At 54.8% G+C, this 16,488-nt stretch overlaps 1 protein-coding gene across 1 annotated transcript; it reads right to left on the bottom strand.

Annotated features, from left to right (window-relative positions):
- Positions 1–15,002: 15,002 nt before the first annotated feature.
- NEUROD2 (neuronal differentiation 2) lies at positions 15,003–16,151 on the bottom strand. The gene has a single exon (XM_055579980.1). It carries the CDS (start codon positions 16,149–16,151, stop codon positions 15,003–15,005), a length of 1,149 nt encoding a protein of 382 aa, XP_055435955.1.
- Between the last annotated feature and the right edge of the window lie 337 nt (positions 16,152–16,488).

Here is a 16,488-nt window from a genome sequence, read left to right as displayed (position 1 = left end):
AGAGAAAGAAAGAGAAATGAGACAGACCCCTAATGGAGCAGGCCCCTAATAGGGCAGGCTGGAGCTCAGGCTATAGGACCTGCTTACCCTCCCTGCCCACTTTGAAGATGTCAAAGCCCTCATCAGTTCAACCATTCAAACTCATTGGCTAAGTACCTATTCCATGCGCTGCCCAGAGTTTCCCATGGGATCAGAACAGATACTTCAGTCCAGCCTGCCCTCAGAGAGTTTACAGGCCAACAGGAGAGACAGGCAGAAACCAAGTCAAGAGTTAAGTGCTGCAAAGGAAATAACAGGATGCTGAACTAGAGAACAACCAGGGCACCATTTTGGATAAAGTCATCCAAACAGGTTTTTCTTGGGAGTGAGGGGACAGATTGAGGCTTGAAGGGTGAAAAGGAGCCGGTCCAAAAAAGAGTGGAAAGGAGGCAAGGAGATGGATGAGGCCAAGAAAGCAGCCCAGTCCCTAGGGTGGGAAAGTGACCTTTCCAGTGCTTGCAGAGTGAAAAGAAAGGCCAATGAGGCTGGAGCATGAAGAGGGAGAGGCAGAAAACAACACTGGGGAGGGGAGCAGGGACCAGACCCAGCATGTAAGGAGTCTGGATTTTATTCTATGTGCTAAGAAAGTTGGTGGTGGTGATTTACTCGTGTCTGACTCTTGTGACCCCATGGACTATATAGCCTACCAGGCTCCTCTGCCCATGGGATTCTCCAGGCAGGAATACTGGGGTGGGGTACCATTTCCTTCTCCAGGGAATCTTCCCAACCCGGGGATCAAACCTAGATCTCCTGCATTGCAGGCAGATTCTTTACCCTCTGAGCTATGAAGCTACTGCAGAATTTAAGACAAGGAGGAGAAGGCCCAGCTTATGTTTTTAAAAGATTACCCGAGCTGCTCTGGGAGATTGGAGTGCAGTGGGGCAGGGTGGGAGACAAGAGTAGAGACTCAGATGAGAAGTGATGTGACCTGGCTTAGCGGGGAAGCACTGAAGAAGAAGACAAGAATCTGGACTCTGGGTCCATCAGTGGTTCTTGGTGAGAGTCTATATGGAGATTGAGAGGTAGGGAGAACTTGAGGATTCCTTCAGGATTCTGGCTTGAGCAACTAACTGGGTGGGGCCGTCAATTGACGGTGAAGCTAAGAGAAGAAACAAGAGGGAAGGCTCATGGACAATGGATTCAGACTTGGAACGGAGACCCTCTGGAGGCTTCTGAAAATCTATGAAGAGCAGAGATCTGGATGCCCCACAACAAAGGCATTCCCTCTCACTACCCTGCTCCTTTGCTTCCTAGCTTGTCCTTCAACCTCTCTGCAGGTCTAACTTCCATTCCTCCGGCTGTGCTTTGGGAGTCCATGCCTCTCAAGTTTGGAGAGAGAATACTGTCATTCTCAATTCCCTTTAACTACCTAAATTCCTCAAATTCTGCCACTAAATCCATACTATATTTGTATTCATTGAACACCCACTAAGGGTCAGACACTGTGCTGGAAGCTTTAGCTACATTATTTCAACCAATCTGGCTTAACCATAGTATTAATATAATAATACTGACAGTGACCACTTAGTGGCAGCTCTCTTGAGCTAAGCCTTTTACATAAACTGTCATATTTAAATCTCACTAAGAAATAACCTGCCCAGGGTCACACAGCCAGTTAGTATTGAAATCAAGATGAGTCATCAAGGACTGTCTCCAATGCACCAGCCTCTCAGAGGGGGATGAGGACTGAATGACTGATGGGAAGGAGTTGCCATTTGGATGTCTTTCGCCTCCCTTTCACTCATTCTGTCCCAGCTGAAGCACAGAAGCAGCATTATCCTCCCAGACTTACCTGGGTGCAGAGGGCAGGTGCCCTTGACGACAACTCCAGGGCACCATTTATTGGGGAAGGAGCAGTTGCTATAGGAGCTCCCAGACACTAAAAGTGACTGCCTGGTGTCGCTGGAAGGAAGTGTCCACCTACATGATTAGGGGTCCCGTTCTTGACACAAAGGGGTGGTTCTTGCCTCCCCCTGCCGAGAATGGCTAAGGAGTTTGTGTCTGTGTGTGTGCCTTTGTACAGAACCTGGTACTAAAAGGGCCAGGGGATATGCACACGTGTGCAAGCAAGAAAAGCTCTGCCTCCTGTGTGTTTGCTTCAGAATATGTGTGTGAGACGGTTATCTGGCTCTTCAGGCACTCAAAGGCAAATAATTTGTACATTTCTTCATTCTTGTAACTGTGAGTGGAGCTCATGCAGGATGGAAAGGGCCTGGCCCCAGAGTTGAGTTCTGAGCTCAGTTCCCCATCTCTTCTTGCTTGTCTCCAGCTCCCTGCTTCCCCCTCCACCTCCCCCCATTGCCGGGCAGAATGCCCTCAGCCTGTGCCGGCTGGCATACATGCCACATGGTGCCTGGCGCACGTCTGGGCAAGGATGACGCCCCCAGGCCCGGCTGGGATACCAAGCCACCCGCTGCCTCCCCCACCTCCAGAACGGAGCGTCCCCATCCCGTCCCCTTTCTCAGCCAGGGACACAGGGAGCAGGCGGGGACACAGCACAGACAGATACAAACACACAGATGCACCCGGAGACGCCCACAAGCGTGTGCCCCAGAGAGGCACAGACACAGGCATTCACACAGGCTTGGGTACACTCACACTCACACACACACACACACACACACACACACGCACGCACGCGTGCGCACTCCGAAAGAAACTCGTGGGCAGTCGCCACTTGCACAGATCCCAGCAGGCAGAAGTAGACCCGCTGGGCTCTTGCCCGGGTCAGGCAAACCCACCCTAGGCCTCTGTCCATGGTGCTGAAACCAGACTGACCTCCTTACAGAAAGAAGAGATGGAAATGGACCAGAAGAAAGAATGGAGGAGAGAGAAAGGAAGGGAGAGAGAAATCCATAGATAAGGAGAAAGGGAGAAAGAGAAAGGGATAGAGGTAGTTTAGAAGATACCAGGGGAATCAAAGTATTGTGAACGCTGGGATTAGGAGAGGGAGATGATAAACATAAGGTGATCTCAGCCTCCCCATTCCTGCCCAAGTGCAGTATCAGGCTCAAGCATTTATCTATCTTTGCCTTTCAGGGCCAAGAATGAGAAGAGTTTGGTAGAGGTGCAATGGCATGTGAGGGATCCAGGATGTGTGGTTTCTGCTGACCTCAACTTGTCCTTTTCAGGGTGCCTTCTTGCCCTGGAGGATCATAAAATAGTAGAGGAAGGAGAAAGACACCAGGGAAACCCAATAATGACCCGCATATAGCTCCCTACATAATTCCTTATCCCAATTTCTGTTGGGCAAGTGGACAACAATGTTGATCTGGATTTGTTCTGGGGATTGCAGGGATTTAGTGACTGCTTAATGCTTATCCACAAGATTGGCTTATGGGTTCCTATCTCCCTCTCCAGAGATAAAAACTTCCCTCTAGTGGGACTGTCTAGTAAGAATGGATCTCCCACCAGCAACATCTTAGTCATGAAATTTATGACACATGAATAATGTCGATGTTCCCGATTGGAAGGGAAGGATTTCAAGGGCCAAAATGTTTACCATATAATCTAGGCAAGAGAGAATGAAGGAGAAGATGAGAGAGAGAAAACAGAGGGGAAGAGAAAGAATTGTGAATATGGACAGAAGGATGAAGGAAGGAAGGAAAAAGGATAGAGATTGGAGAAAGAGGAAGGGGGAGAGTGGAGATGCTGATGGCAGAAATGAAAGAGGGAATGAATGACCCAGACAGACTCCAGTGTGCAGGGAAAGGTCAGGGGAAGTGTGTCAGGTGGAGCAAATTGCTTCCCTCAAGCTTCCCAGGAGCCCAGATTAGACTGGAAGTCCAGCCTGGTCCTGCAGCTGTTCACAATGGCGTCCTTCACCCAGGGCTTCAAGCAGAAATACCCCATGGACCAGGACTATGGTTGTGAGGAGCAGCTGCCCTAGCAAAGAGGGTGGGTGGAGTCAGAGACAATCAAATCTGCCTCTGTGGTTTCCCCGTGGGTGGGATGGGAAGAGCGGGTGCCTCCCTGGGAGTATTTCCACCTATTTGCACTAGTGGCAGGAAGAGAAAGCCACATGTGTGGATATTCACTGGAGAGTGGATACTTAACTGAGGGTGAGGAGCAAACAGAAGAAGAAGACAGGCAGAAGGAGAGGAGTAAGTGGGAAAGAAAGGATACTGTATTCCTAAAATTTTTGGATTCCTTAATTATTGTTTCTTTTTTCCTATCAAAGTAAAAGAAGCAGAGGCTAGGACAAAATCTGGGCCTATGTGCCCCAGTGTCCTTTTTGTAGTATGAGTATAACAAGAGTCCCAACCTCATAGGGTGATTGAGATGATCATCAGCTCATGTATAATGCTTGTCAGTTACTGATACATAATAGACTCCAAATATATGTTAGTTTCCGTGTTGTTGTTGTATGTTGGTTTCATACTAGGATCAGTTGAGAAATCTTTCATATTTGACTAGAACTTCTTGCTACAGTCTCAGGTCCAAACTTTAGGCATTGTGGAAGACTGTGATATTTCCAGCTATTCAACTTTACTCCTGAAGAGAAGGAGCCAGGATTTTTTTCTGGGGTACAGGGGAGAACCTCATGGTCTTGGGAACAGGGTGCTCATTGGTGGCCATTGAGGATGTTTTCCTGGATCCCTGAAAAATCTGGACCCGGGACCTACATCAGTGCTTCTCTGCCCAGGTTGGAGTCTCAGCACTGCACCCACCTCAGCGCTGGTGCCCCAGCCTTGCTTAAGCCTGTTTGAATGTGGACATGTGGAGCATTTCCTCCAGACTGCTCTTCCAACCCTGATCCCTTTGCCTTTTTTCTACCTACCCTTCTGCTTCTTTCTTGTCTCCCTCTTTCTTCTCAGGAATCTAGTGGGGGGAAAAGGGATTCCCTCACTACCGAGAGGGGCAGGATTTCCCTACCCTTCACAGGCTAAATGGATGGTCTCATTCTGGAGGTCAAGGAAGCTTGTGGGGGCTGGCACAAGGAGGGGTGAGGGGTGGCAGACAGCCTCCATGTCCTCCCATTCCCCCCAGCTCCTGTCTCATCACTGTCACCATTCAATCATAGCAGATGGGCTGCAGCTGTGAGCGCCAGCCCGGCACACAGGCTGGTCCGTGCCACTTGGGAGAGAAGGAAGAGAAAGGGAGGGAGGGAGGGAAGGAGGAGGGATGAAGGGAGGAGGGAGAGAGGGAAGGGAAGAAGAGGAAGAGGAGGAGGAAAAGGAAGAGAGTGGAGGAGGAGAGAGATGACTTGAAAAGAGAAAAGGCTTGGTATCTTTCATGCTTTTCCCTTCTCAGCAGGAGAGCAGAGGCCAGGGCTGGGCTCACAAGCTGGGCAGTGCCAGGCGAGATGGGCATATGCCCTTGATTACTACCAGGACTGCAGGCCAAGCCTCCGCCGCCGCCACGGCCTCATAAATCAGTTTTTAAGTAGCAACCGCATGGACATTTCCCAGCTGAGAGGCCTGGCCTCTGTCGGCCCAGTGAGGGCAGCCCTGGAGGAGGGGCAGGTGCCAGGCCAAGGCAGGAAAAGAGAGAGGTGGTCCTCAAGATTTGATGGGAAATGGGGTTGGAGCTGACTCAGGGAAAATTTGGGCGCAGGTACTCCTGCCAATAAAGAGTAGGTAAGAAGATGACAAGTGCCTGTCATCAGTGAGTCTGGAACCCCCAAGCCCACCCAGCTTTGGGGCTCCTAGACCCTGTCCTGGCTTCCCCTGGGAAAGCTGCTTATGAGGAGGAGGATGGTGCTGCCCCGGAACCTCCTCCCTCCAGGTGCCCCTCCCCCTAAGAAGCTGTGTGAATGTCAGAGCAGCACGTGGGCCTGTGCACTTGAGTATCTGAATGTGCTCACAGCTTCCGGTGGGTAAGAAGGTATATCCCTAGTATCTAGCCAAGCCCCAGCACAGACCAAATATCTGTAAAACTGCTTGAATGCGTAAGTGAATGATTGAGTGTGAAGGGGGCCAGTTTTGTGTTTTTTCAGAAATGGGAGCATCCATATCCGAGAGTGTTTGTGGGGGGGGGCGGGGGGGGGTGGGTATCTGTGGGTGCTCTGGGGAGATCTATTCTGACAGACGCGCCTCCTTTTCAGGATCTCCCTCCTACTCAGCCCTCCCCTGGTCCCTGACTCTCCCCTTCTGGGGACCCCCCAGTAGGACAGCAGCTCCTGAATTCCACAGCCCCAGTCTGATCCCAAGCTTGGCGCCCCCTCCTCCCCGCTCTGCAGGCCAGCTTTGATAGCTGGGGGTAGGGGGCTTGGCTGAGGTTGGTGGGGAGTGAGGTGAGGACGGGAGTCCCGCCCTTGCCCCTGGAACCGCGGGCAGAGCGGCGGGGTGGGGGCGCCCAGCCTTCTTGCGCCCGGTGTCTCCTCCGTGGGTGAACAGATGTCTCGGAATTTTCGATGTGCTCTCCGCCTCTCCTCGCAATACCCCCCCTCCCCAAGCTGGCACCGGCTGTGGCGCCCTCCCTTCCCCCACCTCCGACAGCAGAACCGGCTGATGGATCAGGGAGCGCGGCCGGAGGCCTGGGCCCGGGGGCGGCGGAGGCCCGCAGGGTCGCAGCCGCGGGCTGGGCGGAGTCTCGGAGGCTCCCGGCTCCGAGGGAACCTGGTTGGCGCTGCCGGCCTCTCCGTTCCTTCCCTCCTGCCGCATCTCCTCAGCCCTGTCTCTCCGCGGTCCTCCGTCCTCGATCTGCGGTCTCTCTACCCCACCCCACCGCCCAGCCGCGTCTATGCAAACCCCCTCCACACACAACCTCACACTTCGCGACGGAAACTCCTCCTGGCAACTTCGGCGGAATTCTTCCCTCCAGAGACCCCTTTCTCTGCATTCCGTGAGCCACCCCATCCCCAGCTGGCCGCCTGCCTGCCCTCAGTGGAAACCCGAAGTTTATCCGGAGAACGTGGAGGAAGAGCAGGAGGGGAGCGGGGTTCGAGGTTAGGGAGGCCGAGGAGGCCGGCCGGCCAGGGCTGAGAGACACCCAAATTTTCTAATCACTGCTAATTAATGAGCAATCCAATTCCGTGGACCCTCAATTCAGGGAAGGGGGCGGGGCCCGCTGAGGGCAGGAGGGGGCCTTGGCAGGGCTTGGCAGCCGGGTGGTGCCAGGCGCCCTCCCCCACCCCACCCCTACCCGCCAGCATTCCGAGGTAACAGGCATTTGTTACCCAGCTCGTGCCAGGAGCGATTGGCAGGTTCGAGTAGGCACAGTCATTCTGCACACAGATGTCCCTGCGCTCACTCTTCTGATATGAATTCTGTCAGCTCCAAATCTGAGGGAGATGAGCAGACAGCCACACAGACAGTTACAGACGGACACAGACACAGACAGCACAATTGTCTGGAGGACACAGAACTCCACGGGTATTTATTTTTCTTCCCTGAAAAAAAAATTGAATGAAAGAGAAATAAGAAAGACTCCCACTAATTTGGGGGGACCTGTCTGAACTCCGGGGAGTGGTCCTCATTCCTCCCATCCTCCTCTGGTTTTCCTCCCCTCCTTACACTTTTCCGGTCTCCCCCAGAGCCCCCACAACAGCATATCCGAACTTCAGATCACTGCAGCTAGACTCAGTGCAACCAGAGCCAACCGAGTCTGGGAGGTCTGGGTCCTAACCCAGGACTCAGAATTTCTAAATCCCTGCAAGTTCTAGAATATCACCAAGGTGTAGGTTCCAGACTTCTAGAAATGCTGAAATTCAAAATTCCAGTGCTCCCACTCCAGGGCAATTTGTGTCCAGTGCCCAATCCCTGGATCACCTTCTCCATTAGAGAGGGGAGACCTGGGCTCTGTCTGGTGCCCTGGAATGGAGGACCCCACATGTCTGGTACTCACCAAAGCCCAACCTTGGCAACCAGCCCCAAATGCAGCCTGCCCTTTGAATGAGGAAGGTGGAAAGGTCAGATCAACTGACTCCTCCCCTTTCTGGCACTCTTTCCCAGCGACAGTTCCCATCCTGACCCTCCACATCGGACATGGCTAGCCCACCTCTGCCCGTCCTCCCTCCACCCTTACCCCGGCGGCTGTGGGAGCAAGCTGGTTGGTCACTGGGCATCTGTGAGCAGGATGGGCATGAAGAGCCGCTGGGGTTTGGTTCTCCCGGGGCAGCTCATGCTGGTGGAAGAAGAGAAGGGAGGCAAAGGGGGCAAAGAAACTCCACGATGTTGGAGGAGAGGGCACAGGTTTGGGTTGTGGTTTGTTGGGTTGTGTTTTTTAATGTTTCTTTCTTTTTTAAAGAAAAAGCCCCCATCCTGTGTCATCATTTTTATGGGATCTGCAATTCTGGCAAAAATCTGTCTTTAATTTAGCTGTCCATATAAAAATCCTCACTGTATAATAATGAACAGATGCCATGGAATTTAAGCTGGAGCCTCGACTCCTCCCCGCTTTCCCCCCCGCGCCTGGCACCGGGCACCGGGCACCGGCTGAGTGACACAGACTGGCACCAACACTCGGGCGAAGGGTGGGCAGGGGGCGACCTGGGCTCGTCGCCAGGGCGCTGGGGTAGTAAAGAGGTGTCCAGGCGCCGGGCTTGGCCAGTCGGGAATTTTTCTCGTGGAAGCATCAAGGGAGAAGTGTCTGAGGAATTTTTCTGTCTTTTTTTATAAAATGATCAGTAGTTAAGGATTTTGTTTGGTTTTGCTTAGGGGCTGTGTGGTTCTCAGATTTTTTAAAAAAGCACATCCCTCCCCCGAGTATAAATCCAAATGTTTCCGATGTTTTAATTGTTTTTAACCCACCCCCGCGCCGCGCCCCGGCCTCTGCCTTAGAGCCCAGCCGAGCTCTAGTTCGCTGCAAGCGGGATCCGTTCCGCACCGGGCCGGCCGGTGGTATCCTGGGCGCCAGCGCCTCCGGGGACTCCCGGGCAACTCCCGCGAGGCCGGAGTGCCCTGTTGCCCTCCAGGAGTGAGGCCAGATGTGGCATCTGATTAGGAAGCAGGAGAGATGAAGGAAAAGAGAAATCCGCACTTGCCCCTCACGATTCGCTCGCTTTTCCCAAGGGGAAAGAAAAAAACTCTGTGAGTCCAGTGTCCCCTGCTGCCGCGGCCTGCGGTCGAGAAAGCAGGTATCGACTCGGGATTGAGGGGTTGGTTCTGAGCCCCCACCACCCCCACCTCTCGCCTTTAATGCGACTCTGGCGAGAACAGATGTCCCAAGCCGGGCGGACTGCCCAGACCCCGCCCAGCTGTGCCCTTGGCGAAGACTTGGCTGAGGGTAGGAACTGGCACGCGGGTCCCCAAAGGGGCTCGGGGGCTCTCTCGGCCCTGGCGGGACCTGACCTCTCAGCCTTGGCCTCCTGGCTAGCTGCAGCCTCGGGCGGGAAGCGGAAGCGCCCCAGAAAGACCCGTTCCTAATTCAATTAATTTCGAAAAGAGGAGTGGGACGCAGACAGAGGTGGAGAGAAGCCCAGAAAGGTTCGAATAACGGAACAACAGGCATACACTCGGCCGTGGAACCCTGAAGCCTTAGTCAACCCTGGGAGACTGTGCCGGGTTCCAGCGCTCGAGCGGGCAGGAGAGCTGGCGGCGCCAGAGCCACACCCAGGTGCGCATCTGGGCAGCGTCTCCACCCAACGCAGTGTCCCAGCTCCCTTGGCACAGCCAACATCTCTGGGGTTCCCTGGCTCTCTCCCCCTCTGAGCACCCCAGCTTCCTGTCCCTGCACTAAGGGGCTGAATTTCCCATCCCCTGGCATCTGCCCACAGGAAACAGTTGCCTTCCTGCTTGTGAGCCCAGACTTGGTTAGGGCCTTCTCAGGCTGGCACTCCGGAGCAGGTGAGGAGCTCCTACCCTAGTGCTGTAGGGTGGAGAAAACTTCAGAGAGCAAAATGACCCTCCCAAGGTGTCTGCACCTTTTCTTACTGTTTCTCAAACAGGAAAAATCGGTCCAGAATTTTAAATGAATGTGGAATAGAAAGGCAGAAGCCACTTTAGGATCTGGAAAAGCAGCAGTGTTTTAGGTTTTTTTTCACACCCCAGGTTGTCACGGGCCTGTGTGGCCAGTGCCTGGGCACCCAGTACTAAAGAAACAAAAGTGACCGTGTCTTGGGCTGTGAGCTGAGAAGTCTGCTGTGATGGCTGAGCCCATTTGCCCCCTCCCACATCTCAGCAAAAGAAAAAGCTTTCTCCTTTGAGCACATAGGGGCAGGAAGACTGGGCTGACCCCTGTTGTCACGGGTGAATCGGAGAGTGGGGGTCAAGACCAAGGCTGGTCTGGCCCGGCCTCCATTGTCTCTTTCTTCCCACCTTCCTTGGGAATTAAACTGTGGAATCTAGAACTATCCCTCAGTCCCAATGTTCCCTCGAATCAACAGATTTCTCCAAGGAGCAGGTAACTTCAGGTTAAAGATTCTGGGGAAGAGGAGGAAGCAAAGTTGCCCAAGAGGGAATGAAATCTCTGACTTCTGTGGGAGATCCTTGCATCCCCCAGCTTGTGGACTTCCCATGAAAGGGAAGAAGAGAAAAGTAAACACAAGCCAATGGAATCCAGGGAGAGTCAGGACTTCCCTGTCTCTGACGCCAGTGGGGCTCAGTTTCCCTGGACTGTACTCAGTGATTTCTTGAGCTGTCCCTTTGGGTGATAAAACCAGAGCTAGGGGTTCACTAGGAGTTCACTGGGTGGGGGGTCAGTGTTCAGATCCTGGGTGAAATAGGGTTAAACAGAGAGGAGACAATCAGCAGTGCTTTCCTCTCTTTTTCCCCTGATATACAAATGACCTGGACACAGAGACACTTCTATTTCCCGGTAGCTTCCAAACTCTGAACTTTGAACGGGGGTGAGAAAACCAAGGGGAGGACACCCTCCAGATTGATCTCAGCTCCAGCTTCCGGGTTGGCTGCCCAGGAGCTGAGCTGAGCCGACTAGTTCCTGCTTGGAGATTCCTTTGCTCAGGTTAAGGCGCGAGGAGGGTGTCCTCTTGGCAACTTTTCCCCTTGCCCTCTCCCTCCCACCGCTCCAGCCCCTTTCACCCCCCTGCCCCAGCACACACATCTCCTTCTGTTCCTGGAGCTTCACTGTCTGTGCGTGCACAAGCGGGAGAGGAAAAGACCTACGAGGGGGAGTTTGGGGCCGCGTGTCGGCGTGCATCTTCTTCTCCTGCTCACCTCGCCATCTCACCAGGGAAGTTGAGTGTTGGGGAGGGGGGCGATGGGAGGACAAATCGCAGCTAGAGAGCAGAGTGTGGGGGAAGGGTCAGTAATTGGGAAAGGGGCAGCTTGTGTGGACGCTGGATTTGCAGAAAGCGGAGGCACTAGGGATCTCCTCCCCAAAATTGACCCCTCCCCAAAAGTGACCACAGACACAGTGGCCCTAGAGTCATCAGCATCCTTGGAAGTGGGCTGGAATCCAGCTTCAAAAACAGAATCAAGCTGCTTGGAGGAGCCAGAAGAGCGAAGCACTCTGGAGCCTGTGGTCTGCCCAGGGGAGCCAAGTAGAGGGATCTTTTGCCTCTTGTCCCAAGCCACTTGAATCCTGCCTGGACTGGGACTTCAGAGCAGGCTCTGGAAAACCAGCTTTGGGAGAGAAACAAATTAACCTTGTTCTTAGAGCAGGATAAGACTCAGGCCTCGGGATGTGTACTGAGTTCCTTTTCTCTCCCATTTCCTGCCAGGCCAAGCCCCATGCCATGAACAGATCTGACTCCTTCAGATTCGAGTCTGAGATGATCACTTTGGTCCATACTCCATGTAAAAAATAAGGGAGGTTGAAAGTGAACCTATTTCTTTCTCTCCCAAAGTAGGGGTGATTTTGAGGTCTATAAGACACCCACCCTTAGACCACTGATAGGGGTGAATCCTCAGAAAGAAAGGCCCAGTTCTAAATCTCACGCTAGAGAAGTAATCCTATGAGAATTCCAGAGAAGGAGGTGAAATTTTAAAAGGATTCCAATGAAATTCTCCAAAAACTGTGGGAGAATTCTGGAAAGAATTCCAGCAGACCGGGTGTTGGGAAGGGGCCTCACGCTGTGCGGCGCTCCCCGGGGCCAGGGAAGCTCGGCCTCCCTCTGGGGCAGGACAGGCGAGAGGCTGGACGGGAGTCAGCACCCGGGAGTGGACAGCTCCCGGCCCGGTCCCAGCTCCACCTCCAGCCTTCTCGGGGTGGAGGAAGGAGGACAAGGTCTCTACTGGGTTGGTCTTTTAGGGGAGCCGCGGAGCTCAAGGTCAGAGAGTATAATCCGATGGACCCTTTCGCGCCTACTGAGTCCTTCAAGCGCCTTCCCTTTCCTCCTTTGTCAGGGTGCTTTTATTTTGGGGTCTTGGGGCCAACCTTTAAAAGCCTCAGTGTGCCTGACTTCAAGCCCCAAACTCAACACTACAACCTCCATTTCAGCTCTAAAACGAGAAGTGTTTTTGAAAAAATAACTTATATAAGCAGAGTCAGAAACAGTCCCGTTGTGGCACTCCTAAGTGTGTTCAGGCTTTGGGATGGCCGGTGTTTGGGACTTAGACCCCTCTCTAAATAGTCCAGTGAGCACTGGTGTCTGGATTGGAGTGGGGGATGCTGTTCTTTGCGGAGGAAGTCAGTTCAGAGCAGCCTCTGCTCCTAAGGCTCAGAGAAAGAGAACCCTGAGGTTACCTTGCCTGAGAAGAGGAAGTGGCTTGGGCCGTCTGCCTGAGGGCTTCCTTCTACCCGGAGCAGCACCAGGCAGGAAGGGGGTTGTCCCCCTGTGGATCAGAAGGCTTCTTGCTGTCTGGTCAGGGGAAGCTAGTGGCTATGTCAAGCTCCACTCTATCTACCTGGTGGGCTCCTAGACTCAGGCCCCCTCACAGAACTCTGGGGGTGTTCCATCAACTTCATCAACACCTCTACAAATTTCAATATTCTTGAGGCTGAAAATGGCTGATTCCCTGGAGTCCACTGAAGTTTTAAATTTAAGACTGGAAAGACTTCTTCCATTAATATTTCATCCTCATAACCTGATACTTTTTCTATTTAAAAGCATCCCTATCTGGCTCAAATGGTTGTCTCTTGATTTCTACACACTCGTGTTTTTGTTTTTGTTTTTTTTTTTTTTGCAACAGTGGGCAAAGGATTGTAAAATGACTGACTGCTCTCATCTTAGTTATTTTTCAGTGATGAAAAGATATTTTGTTTTCAAAAGAGGTGCGTGTGCATGTTGGGGAACTGAAGGAGTGTAATGAGATTAGCGCAATGCTTTGTGCTGGGGGCGTGTGTGAGTCTGTGTAAGGTCTGTGAGGGGCAGCAAGTGCAGCTGTTTCAGTGCCCAGTGGGTGGGTGTGAGGGGGTTTGTAGTGTGGGAATCCTACCCAGGAATTTCCAGGGTTCCTCTACCTGGCCACCACACAGTCATTGACTCTGTTTTTTTCATCACGCTGAATCCCAGCTCAATGCCCGGAATGAAACGAGGCCACCGTGAAAAACCGGTCCGGCTTTGCATCTCATTTACATAAATATTTATTAATCGTCATTAAACTGAACAGAAACACGCAATGCACTTCGGGTGTCCGACGGGAGTTTCATCTTCGCTACAGGAGGAAGGTAAAATTCCGTGTGAGTGTGTGGGTGTTTCGCCTGTGGGTTTGCATTTTTGCATCGTGTGTTTGGATGTCTGATCTCCTGCCTCCGGAGGGGAGAGGTTCTCCTTTTGCCCCTTTTATTTTGGGAAACCTCCAGAAGGAGTCCTCAGCCCTCTCCCTGCCCACCTGTCAGCCAGAGCCAAGAGGATGCCTAAGACAAAAACTCCCTCTCCAGCCACCGGAAATCGCCGGGCGCCTGAGGCCCAAAGAGGCACGGTCGGGCAGAGGCGGGGCTGCCTTCAGGTCTGGGTCTCCACCCTTGTCCCGGGAAGGGATGGAGTTGCTGAGCGGGGCTCGGGGGCGGCGAGCTCTCCTCCCTCTGCCCCCCGACGCCAGCTCTGGGCCTGCGTGTGCGTGCGGTGTGGTGTGCGTGTGTGTCTTTCATGCAAACCCTCCCTCCCCAAACCGACCCCCCAACAATTTGCCATTCCATACAAATTTGGAAACAGATTTTTAAAAAACAGCATGACGCACAACGGGGACGGGGCGGGGGAGGGCAGTGGCACTGGGGCCCCAAATCTCGGAGTCTCTGATTGTAAGAACCTGGGGAGGGGAGGGGGCAGCGCCGGCCCCCACTTCACCAAAGTGCACAGATCCGCGCTTGGGCGGCGCGGCCCGCGGGCCCGGAGGGGCATCCCGGGGCCGGGCCGGGCCGCTAGGCTCAGTCAGAACCTCCTTGCATAGATATTTGTGTCTTTTTATTATTGGTAGTAGTATTTTTTGCCTTTTATTGCTTCTAAAAGTTCTTACTGCGTTTTTTTCTAATCCGGACTCTGCGTTCGGCCTCCGTCGCCTCAGATTTTTTTTTTTTTTTGTATGTATGTTTGTTTAAAAAAGGAAAAAGGGGGGAATGGACTCTAGTTACAAATTATCTTGGCCTCTCTCTTTCCTCTCAATCCACGTTCCCTCCCGCCAAAATTAAAACCACAAAACGCTGAGACTAGGGGTTGGGGATGAGGGCTTCCAGGTCCAGGCTTGGAGCCCAGGCTTATGCCCTTTTCAAGAAAGAGGGGGCACCCGGCTCCTCAGCAGCTCGGTGACTGTTTCAATAATAATAATAATAGGAGGAAAACAGTATACCACAACTCAGCTGCCCCCCTTACCAAAGCCTTTGGGCCTGCAGGGGGAAAGGGGCAGAGGAGACAGTGCAGGAATTGGGAATGGGGGAGGGGTCTCCAGAGAGTGCCCGAAGAGGGTCCCTGTAGAAGTACTCCCTGGGAAAGAGGAGGAGAGAACCCCTTGGGGAGAGAGAAGCCGAGTCCCCTGGGGGAAGCGAGGCCCCTAGGACGGGCACCCACAGATAAGAGGACCGCGCTGCCCAGGAGAGCGGCAGAACCGACTGCCCGCTCCCCGCACCCCGCGCCGGGGTAGGTGGGGGTGCCCCTGCGCTGGGTGGGTGGAGAGGTTGGGAGCAGGGATGCGGGCAAAGGCAAAAAAAAAAAAAAAAAAAAAGGAAGGGGCAGGCGCGAGGTCTCAGTTATGGAAAAACGCATTGAGCTCCTCGTACATGGGGCCCCGGTCGTGGTGAAGGTGCATATCGTATGATAAGAGATTCTCCGAGTGGACGCCCCCGCGCACAGCCGACGAACCAAAGACCAGCCCGTGGCCCGTGGGCCGCGAGCCGGGCAGCGCCGAGTAGTGCATAGAGTAATGGTAGCTCTTCTCGTGGTCGGGCGACGAGTCCTGCTTGAGCGAGAAGTTGCCATTGAGGCAGAGCGGGGGGCTGAGCGGGCCCTCGTACTCGGAGCTGTTGTAGTCCGGGCTCGCGCCGCCGCCGCCCGCCGCCGCGTACAGCGTCTCATAGGCGGCGCAGTAGCCGTGGGTCCGCAGGGCGTGCGCCGCGCCGCTGCCCAGGCCGCCCGCCGCCTGGCACTGTGCGCCCGCCAGGCGCGAGCACGGGTACGGGTAGGGGTGCATGGCGAACGGACCGCCCGAGCCGTGGAAGCGGCCCGTGCCGTCGGCGCCCTGCTCGGTGAGGAAGTTGCGCGAGTTGAGCTGCAGGCAGCCGGCCACCAGGTTGGTGGTGGGCTGCGACAGGCCCTTGCACAGCGTCTGCACGTAGGACACCAGATCGGGCCGTTTGCCCGAGCGCAGGATCTCCGAGAGCGCCCAGATGTAGTTCTTGGCGAGGCGCAGCGTCTCGATCTTGGACAACTTCTGGGTCTTGGAGTAGCAGGGCACCACCTTCCGCAGGTTGTCCAGCGCCGCGTTCAGGTCGTGCATGCGGTTGCGCTCCCGCGCGTTCGCCTTCTGCCGCCGCAGCTTGGAGCGCTCCAGGCGCGCCTTGGTCATCTTGCGCTTCTTGGGCCCGCGCTTCTTGGGCCGCTCGCCCTCGGCCTCGTCCAGCCCTTCCTCTTCCTCCTCTTCCTCCTCCTCCTCGCCCCCCAGCTCGCCTTCCTCCTTGACCTCGGCCAGCGCGGCCTCCGGCACTTCGTCGGAACGGAGAGGGACGGGCTTGGCGGCCCGGGCGGGCCCCGGAGCCCCGGGCCCCGGCTGAGGCGGAGGTGGCGGTGGTGCGTCGCCCTTGTCGCTCCTCGGCTCGTCGTCGTCGCCGTCGCCCCAGCTGGCGAACTTGGGCACGTCCGAGAGGAGACCGGGCTCGCTGAACAGGCGGGTCAGCATGGTGCCTGAGGACGCCCGGCGGGCGGGAAGGGGAGACAGAGAACACAGAGTTAGGGGCGCGCTGGGTTCATGCCGCGCCCCCTCCATCCGCCTCCACCCCCGAGTCCAGTGCGGGTTCCTGCCCGGGGGGCCCTGGATGCCCACTTCCTCCGCCTGCCCCACCCCGAGCCTGCCCAGCCCTTCCCCGGCCCCGCGCCCGGGATCTCGGCCCAGGCCCTTTCCCCAGCGCTGGGCCCCGGCTCCACCCCTCGCCTGAACGAGGGGCCGCTCCCCGCGCCGGGTCATCTCCGGGTGTGGTTGGGGACGGAGCTGAGGCTTTAGGGAGCAGATCTCTTCG

This window comes from Bubalus kerabau, chromosome 4 (genome assembly GCF_029407905.1).
Source record: "Bubalus kerabau isolate K-KA32 ecotype Philippines breed swamp buffalo chromosome 4, PCC_UOA_SB_1v2, whole genome shotgun sequence".
NCBI lineage: Eukaryota > Metazoa > Chordata > Mammalia > Artiodactyla > Bovidae > Bubalus > Bubalus kerabau.
This window is presented reverse-complemented; position numbering and strand designations above follow the sequence as displayed.